This window comes from Cervus canadensis, chromosome 1 (assembly GCF_019320065.1).
Source record: "Cervus canadensis isolate Bull #8, Minnesota chromosome 1, ASM1932006v1, whole genome shotgun sequence".
Classification (NCBI taxonomy): Eukaryota; Metazoa; Chordata; class Mammalia; order Artiodactyla; family Cervidae; genus Cervus; species Cervus canadensis.
Window position 1 is genome coordinate 116,912,903 of NC_057386.1, and position 16,754 is coordinate 116,929,656.

At 43.0% G+C, this 16,754-nt stretch overlaps 1 protein-coding gene across 1 annotated transcript in view; it reads left to right on the forward strand.

The window, feature by feature from the left end:
* Positions 1 to 366: 366 nt before the first annotated feature.
* The window catches only part of SPPL3 (signal peptide peptidase like 3), a 95,455-nt gene continuing 79,067 nt past the window's right edge, over positions 367 to 16,754 (forward strand). The window contains exon 1 of the mRNA XM_043438911.1: positions 367 to 895. Coding sequence (XP_043294846.1) covers positions 873 to 895 — 23 coding nt within the window. The 5' untranslated portion in view covers positions 367 to 872. The remainder of the gene's footprint in view (positions 896 to 16,754) is intronic.

Consider the following 16,754-nt stretch of genomic DNA (forward strand, 5'->3'; position numbering starts at 1 on the left):
GCGTCCCGCCTGCTGACTGACAGGTTGACTGACACTTGGGAGCCCGTGGCCAGCAGACTCTTGATGGATGGGTGACAGCTGAGTGGCAGGCAACAGACGCGCACCGGGCTCCTGACTGGCTGGCTGCAGCAGCCCCTCCGAGAGGGGAAGGTAACAGGGCCCCCGAGGCGACCGCCCCGCGTGGGGAGGGGGCGGCACCAAGCGGCGGGAGGCGGTGCAACCGCCAGAAGCCGAGCGAGCAACAGTCGCCTCGAACCGAGGAACCGACGTCTCCGCGCATGGGCCAGGCGCGAGGGGCGGGGCGCGTGCGTCACGTGAGCGTGTTTTGGGCACGTGACCCGCGCGGGGCCAAGGCTCGCCTCCCGCCCCCTCCTCGCCTCCCCTTGGCGGGTGTGAGCCGAGCGGCCTCGCCTCACCGCCTAGCGCCCCCCTCAGCCGCCGCCGCCGCCGCCTCCGCCCGCCGGCCATGTCCCCGGGCCGCCGCCGCCGCCGCACGAGCGCGGCGCCCCTGCGGCCCAGCGCGCAGTGAGCGCGGGGCCCTCTTGCCGTTCGCCCGCCCCTGGGCCCCCTTGTTCTCAGCGCCGCCGCCGCCGCCGCCGCCATGTTGGGTTTAGAGCCGCAGCGGAGCCGCCGCCGCCGCCGCCGGTGAGGGAGGCCGAGAGCGGAGCCCGCCCCGCCCCGGGGCCCAGGGAGCGGGGCCACCTCGGAGCCCGGCCTCTCCCCGCCCGTCCGCGGTGTGAGCGAGCGAGCGAGCGCCGGGCCGCGGCCGCGCCTTCCGCTCCCGGCCCGAGCGAGCCCGCCGCCCGTTTGTTCCCCTGCCGCCGGGCCCGGCCCGGCCCGAGCCTGCAGCAGAGCCCTCGAGAGTCAGCGCCATGGCGGAGCAGACCTACTCGTGGTGAGTGCGGGGCTCGGGGAGGCCGGGGCGCGGCGAGGGTGGGGGTCGGGACGCCGACGAGGCCGGCCGGGGAGGAAGAGGAGGAGGAACAGGTGCGCTTCGGGGGTGGAGGGGGGCTGGGGACCGCGGCATAGGGGTGCACGCCCCCCTCGCCCCCCGCCAGAGGGGGCGGCTGGCGCTCGCGGAAGGCGGTGAGCGGCCGGGGACCCGGCGTCCGAGGAGGGGCTTGGAGGAGGCGGCGGCCGCGGCGGATGTCATCTGGTCATGGGCGGAGCAGGTGATGGAGAAAGGGGAGCTTGACCCCGAGGTGGCAATCCCATGCGAGGGAAATGGATTCCCACGGGCACTCCGGAACCGAACCGAGGGGGAGGCTTTTGGAAAGGAGGAAGGGACAAGATGAAGAGGGGCGGGACAAGGCAAAGGCGCGGGGGCCACTGGCCGAGAGGCATCTTCTGAGAACAGGTGATACGAGGCCGAATTTGGAAGTTGTCAGGGAGGAGGAGCCACCTCCACTGGGGCTGCTCCTTACCCCTGGGACGGGGAGTGAAGGGAAGAGTTGGTGAGGTGGGCAGAGGCAAGCCGCGGAAGGAGAGTCCGGAGAACCCTGGAGGGTACACCCTGCTGAAGAGGTTGGAAGGGGAGCGTGTTTGGATAACTAGATTTTGGAGAGGAAGTCGCTGATGACAGTGGGGCCTGGGCAGAATCTTTGTGAGGGTTGGTACCCTGTTCTGTAGAATAGGAAGTAGCCCGGTGCCTGGGGCAAGTGTGGAGATGAAGGAGCTACAAGTCATGTCCATTTTAAAGAGACTTTATTAAAGTTATAAAATAGTTTGCTAAGGGCTGACAAGCGTACTGTGTAGTTCATGGAGTGAGAACTATACCTGTCCTGAGAAGGGAGGGCTGAGGTTTGGGGAGAGGGGGATGCACCTCCCTTTAGCCGGCTGAGGTGGAATATATGCTGGAGGGGGTTGAAGGAGTGACGATAATATCCATGAGGAGTGGAGTGGAGTGGAGAGGAAGCGAGAAATGGGATGATGGTAGGTGCAGAGATGGAAAATCTGGTTTCAATCTAGAGCGATTGTTGGAAGATCGTTTTCTCTTGGAAGCAAATGTGGTTTTTGATAGAACTGTAGGCTTTCCCTTCTTAGGAAAGAGCATAGTAGGGTGGGAAGAGCTTGGCGTTTAAAGTTGGTTCGGAGGTCGGGTTCACCTCCTAACTTGCTTTATAACTAGATAAGATAGTAAGTTCTCCATTCCTTTCCCCTTACCAACAAAATAGGATTACCTTTCTCATAAGCTGTAAGGAGTAAATGAATTAAGTTTACAAACTACAGGGTAAATGCAAGGTGCTATGCCTTACTACATTATAATTATCTTAGGGGAACAGCAAAGAAATGAGTAATACCTGAAAAGAATGGCTTTGGATGAAGGCTTTAAACCCAGGGGATGATTTGTGGTGGCTGGGGTTATGAAAAGTGAGGAACGCATTATGTCTTCTCATAGGGAAAGAGGATTGGTGATTGAAGAAGATAATTCAAAAGAGAACTTCAGTTCCGAACATACAAAAAAGAAAAAAAAGATAGAGAAAGCAATGCTAAAGGAAGAATGAAAATCTTAATGAACAATTGTGACAACATATATATTTTTTAAAAGATGTTTAAACTTCTTTGATTATTTTGAGCAACGGTGAACTGCTTCTCCATAGCACGTGATTCGGAACACCGGATTAGAATTCGCGCTTTCTCACGGACAGTTAAAAAAGCAAGTGCAGGTGCCCCTTGCATGCCTCGTCTTGAGCTTCTTAGCATGCTGGCCGCGCTGAGTGTCCTATGGCCGCCCTGCTGTAGTGTGCTGTAGAGGGGCTGTGGATGGGTCAGAGTAAGCGCAGCGGCAGAGAAGTGGGGCTAGTGAGAGTGTTTTACTAGGTACTAGGTAGGCCACACTCTTGTGTGATGTTGGACGGCTCTGCGTGTTAAGGTGAGGGGCAGTGTCGTAAGGAGGAGGTATTTTGTGAAGTTTGACACTATAAGATTTATCCTCCTGAGTACTTCCTTCAAGCTCAGGTCCCTTAATTTGCTTTCCAGGTGAAGAAAGAAGCTCCTTGAAATCAGAACGCTTAGCTCCTCACCTTTAGCACGTTTTGAGATGGAGAAAGTTTTTACATCATCTTGAGAGAGAGGGTTGGGAAACCAGGCATCATCTTGAGAAAGGGGAGAAGATTGGGAAACAAGGCAGCTTTCTTCCTGACTAGTTCTTCCCAAGTCAGTCGGGGGGTAATACAAAGAGCCAACCGTGTGACTTTTAACATATACACTCAGTTGATTCTCAAAAGTAACTGAAGTAGGTGATCTTTCTGTATTTTATAGAGAAGGAAACTTAGGCTCAGGAGCCCAAATGATTTGTCCAAGATACTTCACCTGTGATGCTTTTTTTCAGGACATGAATTCTCCATCATTTTATTCATGCTCATTGAACTCTTAAGTATGGAAAAGGTAATCTCAAAGTACATGCAAACCGTTCTGAATTGTCTTGTCATGTTGGAATATCTTTGTCACTGTTCCGTTGGTTTGTGCAAACAATCAAGAGTTGATTTTTTTGAAAATAGTCTTGCACTTTATTTGTATGTGGCCTTTAGGAAAGTCAGCCTTGTGGAGACTACTGTGGTATGGATTTGTCTGAAGATGGAGTCAGTGAAAAATGTAGGAATATTCGAAAATAGGTTCCTTTAGGGTTTTTGTGAGGCAGACATGTAAATTATAAGAGAAAATTGGCCTTGAGTTGAGGATTGTTGAAGCTCAGTGGCGAGTCCATTTATCCTGTATACGTTTTGCATGTTGAAATTTTTCATAATAGTTTTTTTTTTTGTTTTTTTTTAAGAAAGCCCCTACACATATGTTCATGCTGTTCTCTGGTTTCTTGTGCCTGCTTTTTTTTCCTAGCAAATTCTGTCAGTTCTGGTATCCAGCTGTGATGCATTTTCTGACCAGCCCAACTGAAAGTGAGCTCTTTGTTTTTGACACTTGTTCTGTCTGCCTTACTCCTTTTCATGTGTGAGTACCTAGTCTCCTCACTGGATGGTAAGCTTTTTGATCAGCAAGGAGTTTTCACCTGCTCCGTTTCTGACCTGGGCTGGCTCACTCCTCCTTAGGTTACTTGGTGGTCCCCCACTCCTCAGAGGTCACCATATTGATGCCAAACTTAATGCGGACCCCTGATCGGCATAGTGCATACAGCCCAGAACTCCTGGGCTCAAGCAATTCTCCATCCTCAACCTCCCGAGTAGCTGGGGCTACAGGTTCACGCCACCGAGCCCAGCTAAGCTTTTTGAAGGTTTGTTGTTTAGTTGCTAAGTCTCGTCTGGTTCTTTGCGACCCCTTGGACTGTAGTCCGCCAGCCTCATCTGTCTATGGGATTTCCCAGGCAAGGATACCGGAGTGGGTTGCTATGCCCTTTTCCAGGGGATCTTCCCGACCCAGGGATCAAACCCTAGTCTCCTGTATCTCCATTGGCAGGCGGATTCTCTATCACTGAGCCACCAGGAAAACCCAAGCTTTTTGAGGGTTAGGATGCAATTCCACTAACTTTTGTCCTCCTCTAGCACCCAGCACTTTGTCTTGCCTATAGTTCCTGCTTAGTAATTATTGAACGATTGAATAGATAGGTTTTCAGAGTGGCTCATCCTTTGTTGAAAGGATAAGTGTCAGGGGCAGATCCAGAACCTTTACACCAGGGTGTTTATAGGTTTTGTCCCTGGAAGAGCTTGAATTTGGATCTCAGTATTGCCGCTTCCTTCCTGGGCTGAATGTCATCAAGTATCTACCTCTCTGCTCAGTTTTCCACCTCCCCTTTTTCATGCAGCCAAGCCTCAGATCATTTTTAAAAAACAAAACCCAGAAAATAATCTTCTCCTGTGTACAGGTTTCCTGACTATTCTAGAGAGAGTAGAATACGTTTACTTAATATCAGTTCAAGCCTAAACTTACATTAATCTAGTTTCCTCAACCAAAATACCAAACCGGTTATTTTGTTAATGTCACCAATATCCTATTAACCGCCAACTTCAATAAAGAATTTTTCACACTGAAAAAAAAAAAATGTAAGGGGAAACTGCAGACAGCTGAATGTTTGTAAACCTATAGTTTACAAAAGAAAGCTTCTGGTAGCTTAGTTCCCTGGTGTCTCAGTGCTGTCAGAGTGAGGGTACTGTCCCTTAATAGTTTTAAATAAAAGCGATTGACAGAAGAAGTTAAAATAATTGGTAGTAACACCACAGTCTTTATCATGATCAACGGCAAGATTCTCCTTGTCTCGTTTTTATTCATAAGCACTGAGGAAATAAAAGAATGCATGTGAAAACACACATTAAAGGTGCAAACTAGAGTTTTATTAATTTGAGAAAAAGACCTTGCTCGATGTATGTTTATGAGCAGTTGTTTTAGCGTAAGGTGGGTGAGAAACATCCTTCTCTCTCGATGAGTCACTGCAGTACTTGTGTATAATTGCCCTTGGTAAAAATTACTTATGTTAGGGTTAATTTTGGTGTAAGCAGGGGTGGGGGGGAGGAAGTCAGCCCATGTGAACCTCATTCAGTTGAATTTGTTATCAAAGTATTGATAGTATATCATAATTTGTTGTGTGTTTTCTGTGTGCTGCGGCTTTAAAAGCATTGATGGATAAGGAAACCGAGGCTCAAGGGTGTAAGTAATTTGCCCAAGTATATAAATGGAAAAATGGTTCTAAGTCAAGACTGTTGGACACCAGAATTCTAACACTGACTGTGTGCTGCTTTGCCCATAGTCACTGCTCTCAGCCAGCCCTCTTTTGCTTGAATTTCTTGTTAGTCTCCACACTGATTTCCCTCCATTCTCTGCACAACCACCATCCGTTCTCCTGAGTAGTCTTCTGACAGCCTGATTCAGGTCACCTCAGTCCTCTGTTTAAAACTCTTCAGTGAAAAAAAAAACAAACCTCTTGAATGGCTTTTGGCCACATTAGAATAGAATCCAAATTCCTTAGTAGGGCTCCTCACATTTTGTGTGTGTTTTTGAAGGATGTCAGTAAACCACAAGTTACACAGATGAAAGTCTTTCTCTTCTGGTACTCTGTCCAGTGCCTGGCATACAATAGGTGGTTTGGCAAATATTAATATTTACTGAACAAATGAATGTGCATACCTCCCGCTGGGCTACCTGTCTGAAGATTTGCTCTGAGAACTGCATTATATTGGGGTGATACGTTGTTGTGATAAAGGACATTGTTATGTCAGATGCTTGCAAATAATGCTAAAACTGGAGAGAGATAAACAAGGTGGATCTCTGGAGCAAATGGAAGTTACATCTGTTTTTGGATTTCTGTTACGTATCACTGGATCTGTTGTGATCATATCTGATTGTGTCTTGTGATCATTGCATCTGCTCAAAGTTTTTCAGAGAGAAACTATTTACTTGAAGATGTGTGAGCAGCATTGTAGACTTTAGATTTGCTTTTATTTTTAAAACATGTTTTGCCTGTAGTTAAAGTGCTGTGGCAGTAATGTTTTGGTGATACATGATTCAAGCTAAAATTAGCTGAAGCTAAGACTGTGAATTTTTATTGGAATGATTTTCCTCAATGTTTCTTATAAATCCTTGGGGAGGGGGAGAGCTGAAGAGTTGGTAACCATGTCAGCCTGTAATTTATCAAGTAGTACTATGAATTAAAATGCCTACTGTTCAAGCATTTCTCAAAATACTTCTCAGTAATCATTTATTTTAGAGATATAAATGCCACTGCGTTGAGTTATTACATAGTTCTGTATAATTGTGTTTTAGTTTAACATTAGTAACTTAGTTTTCATCATTTGTACTTTTTTTTTTTTTGAGAGTTTGTGAATTTTTTTTTCCACTTATTTTTATTAGTTGGAGGCTAATTACTTTACAATATTGTAGTGGTTTTTGCCATACATTGACATGAATCAGCCATGGATTTACATGTGTTCCCCATCCTGAACCCCCCTCCCATGTCCCTCCCCATCCCATCCCTCTGGGTCATCCCAGTGCACCAGCCCTGAGCACTTGTCTCATGCATCCAACCTGGACTGGTGATCTGTTTCACACTTGATAAATATACATGTTTCAATGCTGTTCTCTCAGATCATCCCACCCTCGCCGTCTCCCGTAGAGTCCAAAAGTCTGTAAAGCCAGAAAGATAAAGACCAATACAGTATACTAACGCATACATATGGAATTTAGAAAGATGGTAACGATAACCCTATATGCGAGACAGAAAAAGAGACACAGATGTATTCTTACCTTTTTATCATTAAGCCATCCTGTGAAAAATCAAGGATGTCCTGAGAGTGTCTCATGAGGTACTGTTTTAGTTGGCTATGTTTAGCACCTGAAACTTTTATGTGATTGCTGTCCCTGACAGTAGAGCCATAAGTAATAATTTGATTTTTCAGAATTCTATAATATATTTTCTGGAGTTTAAATGATTCCTTCTTAGGATTTAAAAGAAACTGGTGGTTTTGTTGTATGTATAAATCAAGAAACGTTAGCAACTTTGAGTTTCTATGGGTTGTTTGCTAATCCTCACTTAAAGAATTAGAGGCAGAGTGCGCCTCTTCTGGAATTTTTAACCCCTTGGGTATCTAGAGGGGCTCCAGGTGATCAAATTCAATTTTACAGGGAAAATCTACAGTTAGTTCCCATGATGCTCACAATGAATTACCTCTCAGATTTTGTTAATAGGTCTCCTTCGAGCCACAGCTGAAAATAAAGCAGATGCACTCATTTGCTGTGATAAGACTAGATTGAGCTCCTCTGAGAAAGTTAGGTTTGAGAATACTTTTAAGGCATTAGTCTGATGACTATGCATTAGTCTAATAGAGAACTAATAGAAAATCCTTTTTCTTGGTTTGTTCAGTTCACTCTATCTTGGAAAGAAAACTTGATAATCTCTGTTTTGGAGTTCCAGGTTTGATATAATGAAGAACCACTAAAGGATTTTTTAGAAAGGCACTAAAGTAGAGGTGTGTCTTGATTGTTTTTTACATGTTTGTAAATTATACTGAATATAAGTGATCACTCATTAGATTTTATTTGAAACCCTAAGATAGGGTCTAATTCTGTTCTGGTTTCTTTTAAATTGATAAATCTTTAGTGGGAGGGTGATTTTCATCTCTGATTCAGTTCAGTTCAGTTGCTCAGTCGTGTCCGACTCTTTGCGACCCCATGGACTGCAGCATACCAGGCCTCCCTGTCCATCACCAACTCCTGGAGTTTACTCAAACATGTCCATTGAGTCCATGATGCCATCCAACCATCTCATCCTCTGTTGTCCCCTTCTTCTCCTGCCTTCAATCTTTCCCAGCATCAGGGTCTTTTCCAATGAGTCAGTTCTTCGCATCATGTGACCAAAGTGTTGGAGTTTCAGCTTAAACATCAGTCCTTCCAATGAACACCCAGGACTGATCTCCTTTAGGATGGACTGGTTGGATCTCCTTGCAGTCCAAGGGACTCTCAAGAGTCTTCTCCAACACCACACTTCAAAAGCGTCAATTCTTCGGCGCTCAGCTTTCTTTATAGTCCAACTCTCACATCCATACACGACTACTAGAAAAACCATAGCCTTGACTAGACGGACCTTCGTTGGCAAAGTAATGTCTCTGCGTCTTAATATGCTGTCTAGGTTGGTCATAACTTCCCTTCCAAGGAGTCTTTTAATTTCATGGCTGCAGTCACCATCTGCAGTGATTTTTGAGCCCAGAAAAGGAAAGTCTGCCACTATTCCCATCTAGTTCCCATGAAGTGATGGGACTGGATGTCATGATCTTAGTTTTTTGAATGTTGAGCCTTAAGCCAACTTTTTCACTCTTCTCTTTCATTTTCATCTCTGATTAACTGGTTCAATCCCTGGGTCAGGAAGATCCCCTGGAGGGAGGGCACAGCAACCCATTCTAGGTATTCTTGCCTGGAGAATGTATGGACTGAGGAGCCAGGCAGGCTGCAAATACAGTCCATAGGGTCACATAGAGTCGGATATGACTGAAGCGACTTGGCATGCATGCACAGTCTTGTGTTAGTCCCAGTGTTGAATTTTGTACAGTGGTTATTAATGCCTGTCCTACTCCACAGGGTTATTGCCAGTATTCAGTGAGATAATATATGTGAAAAGGCTTTGAAAATTGCTACATGCTTTATAAAAGCAAGTTATTTGTTCTCTGTTTTTAGACCCAAATTGGCTCCAGGTAGAGTTCCTCACTGCAGAAAAGATTTTTCTTTTTCTAAAAATATGTTTTAAAATTGAAGCATAGTTGATTTACAACATTGTTGGTTTCAGCTGTATAACATAGTGATTTAATGATTTAATATTTGTATAGATTATACTCCATTTAAAGTTTTTATAAAATATTGGCTATATTCCTTGTGATGTACTATATATATCCTTGTAGGTTATTTGTTTTATGCATAGTAACTTGTACTTCTTCATCCCTTATCCCTTTCTTGTCCCTCCCCCCCAAAAAAGATTTTTCTTGTTTCACAATTTAACCAACATTTAAACTTTGAGATGTTTATTCTAGTGAGAATTCTCTGGAGATGTTTGAATAGTGTTGCATAAAAAGAACTAGAAATGTTAGTTTGCAAGTTGTCATTGATTTCAGTTGTTGCCTTTGAAATGTGTTGTAAGTAAAACGCTAGCTCATTCGTTTCTGACTCTTTGAGACACTATGGACCATAACCCTGCCAGGCTCCTCTGTCCATGGAATTCTTCAAGCAAGAATACTGGAGTGGGTTGCCATTTTTCTCCAGGGGACCTTCCCAACCCAGGGACTGAACCCAGATCTTCATTGCAGGCGGACTCTACCATCTGAGCCACCAGGGCGGTCTTGGTGTTGTGGGTCATCTTTTAGTAACAAGTTTCACAGTCCACTGCTGCTTAACCAGAAAACAAGAAAAATGGTGACTTGAGTTAAAGTTAAATTTTTTTTAAGTTTATTTTGATCTTTTGAAGGTAGTTTTCTTCATAATGGTGGATAATCCTCTTCTTTGCCTGTTTTTTGTTTTTGTTTGAAGTGTACTGGAAAATTTTCTACTTTAAATTGCCTGAGGAGGGGCTGTGAGCGGTGGGTTATCTGTTTTCCTCACTCTTCACCTCTGCCAGGCACACCCACTTCCCTCTGTCTGAGCGCCTCAGGCTTGGGCTTCACTCTTGACCTAAATAGGACATGTGTAGCCAAGTTTTGTTAATTGTTTGTTCAACCTGGTTATACACATTTGACCTAAGTATAGTGCATGACTTTTTGTTGTTTCCTTGTCTTAATTTTTGCCCAGAATACTCCAGCTTGGCTTTCCAAACTTGACTAAACCTTCAGGCCTTGCCTGACAGTCTTAACTTTTAAACCTCTGATTGTTTGCTCTGATTTTGTAAATGCCCAGAAATTTACATTCATTTCTCAGAAGTGCTTGCAAAAATACTCCTGTTAGAAGTAAAAGCTAGTTTTAGAGAATGAATTCTCTTACCTGTGCCACTGAGTAATGCAAGCACTAATATCTTAAAAGTATTAAGGTTTAATACCTTAAAACCATTTTCAAACCTAACCTCATAGGGCTCAGCTGAATCTTATTACAGGAATACTTCTGGGACCACAGGTCGGATAGCTGAAGGGAGAGTACAGAGTGCACAGAATGAAAGACTCACGTTGAGGCCTGGGATACTCAGTTGAGAAATGGAGGAAAGAAGAGTAGTCAAGGGAAGCTTCATCAGAGGTAGGATAATTAGCAAAGTGTGATGGTGACAAAAGAAAAGGCTCAGAATTTTTAGGGGCAGTAGTGTAAAAAGCTTCAGGATTCAAAGAGAATGAAGAAAAACACAGGCTATTGAGTTTGCAAAGGAAGCCATTCCTGAAAGTGCAGTAATAAAGATCAGAGTAGAGGGGGGGAAGCCCACTTGGGGTGGGTAGTGAGGAAGTAAAGGACCCTTTGGGTGCTGGCCATTCGTTTGAGAGATGCGACGTGAGGACACAAGGGAGGGGGATGGTTGAGAGACAGCAGAGTCATCGAGCCTTTCGTTTTTATTTCATGTAAGGGAGAGCATTGTGTATTTGAAGCCAAGGAGGAGAAATTGATCTTGGAAAGAAATTGTTTGTTTGTTTTTTTACTGTAGTTTAGACGTTTTTTTTTTAAGTCATGGATTTCAGTTAAGAGTTGTGAAGAGGACTCAGTGGGGAATGAATGCTGTGTAGTGTACATGAAGTCGTTCTTTCTTTTGCTCTTTACTTGTCACTTGTTTGGATTGTATTGCATTTGAATTCCTAGGGTTTTTTTTTATTTGCCTACAGTATAAAATCCAATCTTCGGTCTGATTGTCAAAATAATCTGGCTTTTTAACCCTACTGTCCTATGTCGTCTTTAAAAATTTGTTATTTCTGCCAGGCTGGATTACTCACTGCTTCCCATTTTCTTTAAGCTGGTTGGTATACCTGGTTAGCCTTTCTCTGTCTTTCAAGGTCCAGCTGAAGTGCTGTCCTTCCTCTTGTTACAGCCTTCTGATTGGCCCAGAAGAAATATTCTTCTGATGCCTGTACTTCTTTATCTGATCCTGTCAGATGGCTATGCTTTTATGATTTTCTGACCTTGTATTGAATGTATTTACGTGGCTCTCTTCCCACCTTGGCGGTGAACTCTGGTAAGGTAGGATCAGTCATTAATTTCGCGGTTTAAGGACCTGTAATACATAATAGATGATCAGGTTTTTTTTATTTTCCTCCAAAGAATTACTTGAAAGGTGAAGTTTGTCAGGTGCAGGATTTTAGAATAGAACGTGTCCTTAAAATGACAGGGCACATAGAGAAAGTGATATTTGCCTGATGTCTCATTACTCTTTGAAGAAAACATAAAAGTAAAATTGTTACTGTTAAGTTGGGTCACCTGTTGTGGCCAGATGTACCTGACTTCCAAATATCCATTCGGCACATAGAGGATGAAAGTGGCTCAGCCTGGGAACTGAACTCCTAAGGGAGACATTTACAAAGGACCACAGGCCCTTTAGAATAGTCATCTTCATTTTTCTCCAGTCCTCAGTGCCCACACACTGACTGCTATTTGTTTATAATTCTCCCAAATGGGCACCTGTTAAATATGTGACATATATGACACATATATAAGTAGAGGAACTCTGCTATTTTGTTTTTGCAATTAGCAAAACAGTTTTGGGGAAATTTTTTTCAAATGAAGATAGTTTGCAAGAAACTTCCTTTGAGACCTCAAAGCTATATGGAAACTACTTTCTGAACAATTTAACATTTTCTCTCTTTTGCTACTATTTCAGAAATTCATATTTTTTGTATTTCAGCTTCTGTTTAAAAAGTTAATGTTTTTAAAAATAGAAACTTACATTTCATCTTTTTCCTGTTTCTAAAAGACTATTTTCTTTTAACTCTTTTTTTGTTTGTTTTTTGTTTAATAATTATTCAGAATAGGCAGTTAGAGTTGTAATTTTAATTTTTAAAATTTATTGGAGTATTGTTGAGTTAAAATTTTGTGTTTTTGCTGTACAGCAGGGTGAATCAGTTATACATATATCCACTCTTTTTTTAAGATTCTTTTCCCATATAGGTCATTACAGAGCTTTGAAAAGTTCCCTGTGCTATACAGTAGATCCTTACTGGTTATCTCTTTTGTATAAAATAGTGTGTCAATCCCAGTCTCCCCATTTATCCCTTCCACCCTGGTAACCATAAGCTTTCTATGTCTGTGACTAATTTTGTTTTGTAAATAAGTTCATTTGTACCATTTTTTTTCGATTCCTTATATAATCTATACCATATGATATTTGTCAGAAAGGGCAATTTTAAAAAATCTCCTGCAATGGTGTGTACATGTTTTAAATTTCATAGATACAGTAGTGAGTCAGTCTTAGGTCAGAATTAAATAACCTAGTCATATGGAATTGGCATAAACCTGAAGTTTGGGGAACTAGGAGCTTGTTTTTGAACCTCTGCATTCTGTGCAATGGTGAAAAATAACCTGCAGGCCTAAGGATGATGTATTAGCCTGGCTAGCAGAAGTTCTGGCTTTCGTGGATAGCAGAAGTTCTAAAAGCTGAACTAAAGGTTATCACGAACTTAGAAAGGAATTACAGGTAGAGAAGTGCATAGCAGTGGACAGCAGTGAATGACAGACTTTGGACAGTGGAGGCAAAGGCTAGAGACTCAGGAAGCTTCCAGTGGTGAGACCAAATGGTCCAGTGCCAGCTACTAGAGGACAGGAAACTAAGCCAGAGTCATCGTGTACAAAGGCACACAGGCTCCATGGAGCTCTGGAAATTCAGTTTAGACTTACCAAGTTTACAGTGAGTCAGCATCTTTTAGCCTGTCCCATAGCTGTTGAAAGCATCTGGCTTGAGCGTCACAGCTAGAAACCTTGAAGATATTCTCGATTTTCATCAAACAAGTCGTGATGATGGAGATATCTGTGTGTGTGCATGCCAGGTTGCTTCAGTCCTGTCTGACTCTTTGCGACCCCATGGACTGTAGACCACCAGACTCCTCTGTCCATGGGATTTTCCAGGCAAGAGTACTGGAGTGAGTTGCGATGCCCTCCTCCAGGGGATCTTCCCAACCCAGGAATCAGACCCTCGTTTCTTAGGTCTCCTGCATTGGCAGGTGGGTTCTTTACCAATAGTGCCACCTGGGAAGCCCTTTATAATTATATATTGCATGTATATAATTTAGAAAATTTGCCTCCGCTTCATTATCTTTGCTGCTGGATGACCCTTTGTGTTCTCTTAGAACACTTCACTTGTCTCTTTCAGTTGTTGTTTGTTTCCCTGTTTATATCCCTGTAAAGTTTTGAGGATATGGGTTATACTTTGTTCATATCTTTATCGCTAGTTGTTTAGTACATAGTTTATTTAAATTAGTATTATTCCATCTTTAATTTATTTAAATAAAAATCCAAAAATAATAAAATTAGTAAGATGAAAGAGTGTAATCTTAAATTGTTCTCAACCTTTAGTGTAAGAGCTTAAAGGGACAAGCATTAAATATCATTTGAGATACACAGATCATTCTCTTAAGCTGAGTAAATGAAACTATTTTTATTCAAGGTGTTAAGCTGAACCTACCTTGATAATCACTTCCTTTCATGGAACCTCTTCAAAATACAGTGGGAGAATGGGTTACTGTATTAGTTTTAATATCACCACCATAATACTGCATACCAAATTGCCCCAAAACTCAGTGCTTAAAATAGCCATTGATCTGCACGTTGACTTGGGCACCTTTGCTCTTGGCTTTAGATCTGTCAGTCGGCTGGGTGACTCTGCTTTATGTGTGTTCAGTTTGGAGCTCAGGCTGAATGGGCAGCACCTGCCCAAGGGAGGTTCTCATGACAGTGGCAGAAGCTCAGCAGGGCACGTGGAAACATGCAAGACTTCTTGACGCTCAGGAGTGGCACACGGCCACTTGTGCTTCATCCTTTCAGCCGGAACAAGTCATGTGGTGGAACCCAAAGACAAGGAGCCACAAAACTAAACCTTGCCTGTTTGGTGGGAGGAGCTGCAAAATCACAGGGCTGAGGAGTAGATTTGGGAAGGAGTGAGGCATTTGGGCCGGTAATGGCAGTCAGTCAGAGTTGAAATTTTCTCTTTCTTTTCGTATGGCTAGCTATCACTTGTTCTTTCTATTCTAAAATGAAGCATTTCATATAGGTCCCTTTCTGGAGCATTATGGTTTTCATTCTAATGTTGTTCATTTTTACAATAGCTTTATTGAGATAAAATTCACCTACTATTGTTTGGTCAGTAAGTCGTGCCTGCAGCACGCCTGGCTTCGCTGCCCTTCACCATCTCCCTGAGCTTGCTCAGACTCATGTCCATTGAGTCGGTGATGCCATCCAACCGTCTCCTCTGTCACCATCTTCTCCTCCTGCCCCCAATCTTTCCCAGCATCAGGGTCTTTTCCAGAGCCAGTTCTTCGCATCAGGTGGCCAAAATATTGAAGCTTCAGTATCAGTTCTTCCAATGAATATTCAGAGTTGATTTCCTTTAGAATTAACTGGTTTTTCCTTGCTGTCCAAGGGACTCTCAAGAGTCTTCTCCAGCACCACAATTGGAAGATATCAGTTCTTCGGTGCTCAGCCTTCTTTATGGTCCAACTCTCACATCCATACATGACTACTGGAAAAACCATAGCTTTGATTATACAGACTTTTGCTGTCAAAGTGATGTCTCTGCTTTTTAATACACTGTCTAGGTTTGTCATAGCTTTTCTTCCAAGGAGCAGGTGTCTCTTAATTTCATGGCTGCAGTCACATACTATGCTATACGATTCACTGGTTTAACGTGTACCACCCAGTGGTTTTTCGTACATTCACAGAGTTGTGCAACCATGACTACAGTCGATTTTAGAGCATTTTTTCACCCCCAAAGAGACTCTGTACCTGTTAGCAACTCCCTCCTTCCCCTTTCCCCAGCCCTGGCAGCCTCTAATGTGCTTTTGGTTTCTGTGGACTTGTCTATTTCATATAATTACGGAATAATAAAATAATGTCTTCTGACTAATTTCGCTTAGCATAATGTCTTCAGGGTCCATTTCGCTGTAGCATGTGTTAGTGCGTCATTCTTTTTTATTACCAAATAACATTCAGTTGTATGTATATACCACATTCTGTTTATACACATTATAATTGTTTGGGTTGTTTTCACTTTTTGGCTATTATGTACAATAATGTTGTTGTGAACATTCATGTAAAAGCTTTAGTGAAGACACATGTTTGCATTTCTCTTGGGTAGATACATAGGAGTGGAATTGCTGGCTCTTAGGGTTTCTGCGTTTTAACATTTTGAGGAACTGCCAAACTATTTTCCAAAATGGCTGCACCATTTTTTATTCCCTTAGCAGTGTATGCGGGTTCTGATCTCCAAATCCTCACCAGCTCTTGTCATTGTCCATCTGCTTTTATTTTAAAGTATTTATTTATTTGTCTGCATCAGGTCTCAGCTGTGGCATATGGAATCTTTGTTGCATCATGCAGGATCTTTTGTTGTGGCTCTTGGGCTTAGTTACCATGTGGGATCTTAGTTCCCTGGCCAGAGATGAACCTGAGTCTTCTGCATAACAAGGTGGATTCTTAACCACTGGACCACCAGGGAAGTCCCTCATTGTCCATCTTTAATTATAGACATCCTAGTGGGTGTGAAGTGGTTTTGTGTAATTTATGTTTAAAGATTTATAGAAGAGGAAGAAAATGGTGGTTTTAGAATGTTACATCTATTTGTTCTTAACAGTTTAGTACCAAAATTGAACCTTAGTCACCTAAAAATCTAGCATTGAGGGAAAAAATATAATCTTTTGACTCACAGATTTTTCTTCCTACTCGTTTCTTTTACATGCTAGAATCATTTAGGAACAAAGTAGCCTCAGGTAATTGTTAAACTAGTTACTTACCTCTGGGTCTGTGAGGGACCAGATTACTCTGGCAACCTGCTGCATTGTCAGTAGTCATGGGACTGGTTTAATAACTGAAGTTGTTGTTGTTTGTATGGCTGGGGGTGAGTCTCCAGATCTCTTTTTGCCAGGAAAGTAATCACTGGAGGAATTAGTTGTAAAATTCTAGGGCAGCACTGTCCAGTAGAAATATAATATGAGGAACATACATGATTTAAACTTCAGTAGTAGCCAGATTAAAAAGTAATAAGCAATAGGTGAAATTAACTTTAATATCATTTATTTATTTAATATTATATATATCAATATATAGAACTTCCCAGGTGGCTTCAGTGTTAAAGAACCTGCCTGCCAATGCAGGAGAAGTAAGAGACGTAGGTTTGATCCCTGGGTCGAGAAGTTCCCGTGGAGAAGGAAATGGCATCCACT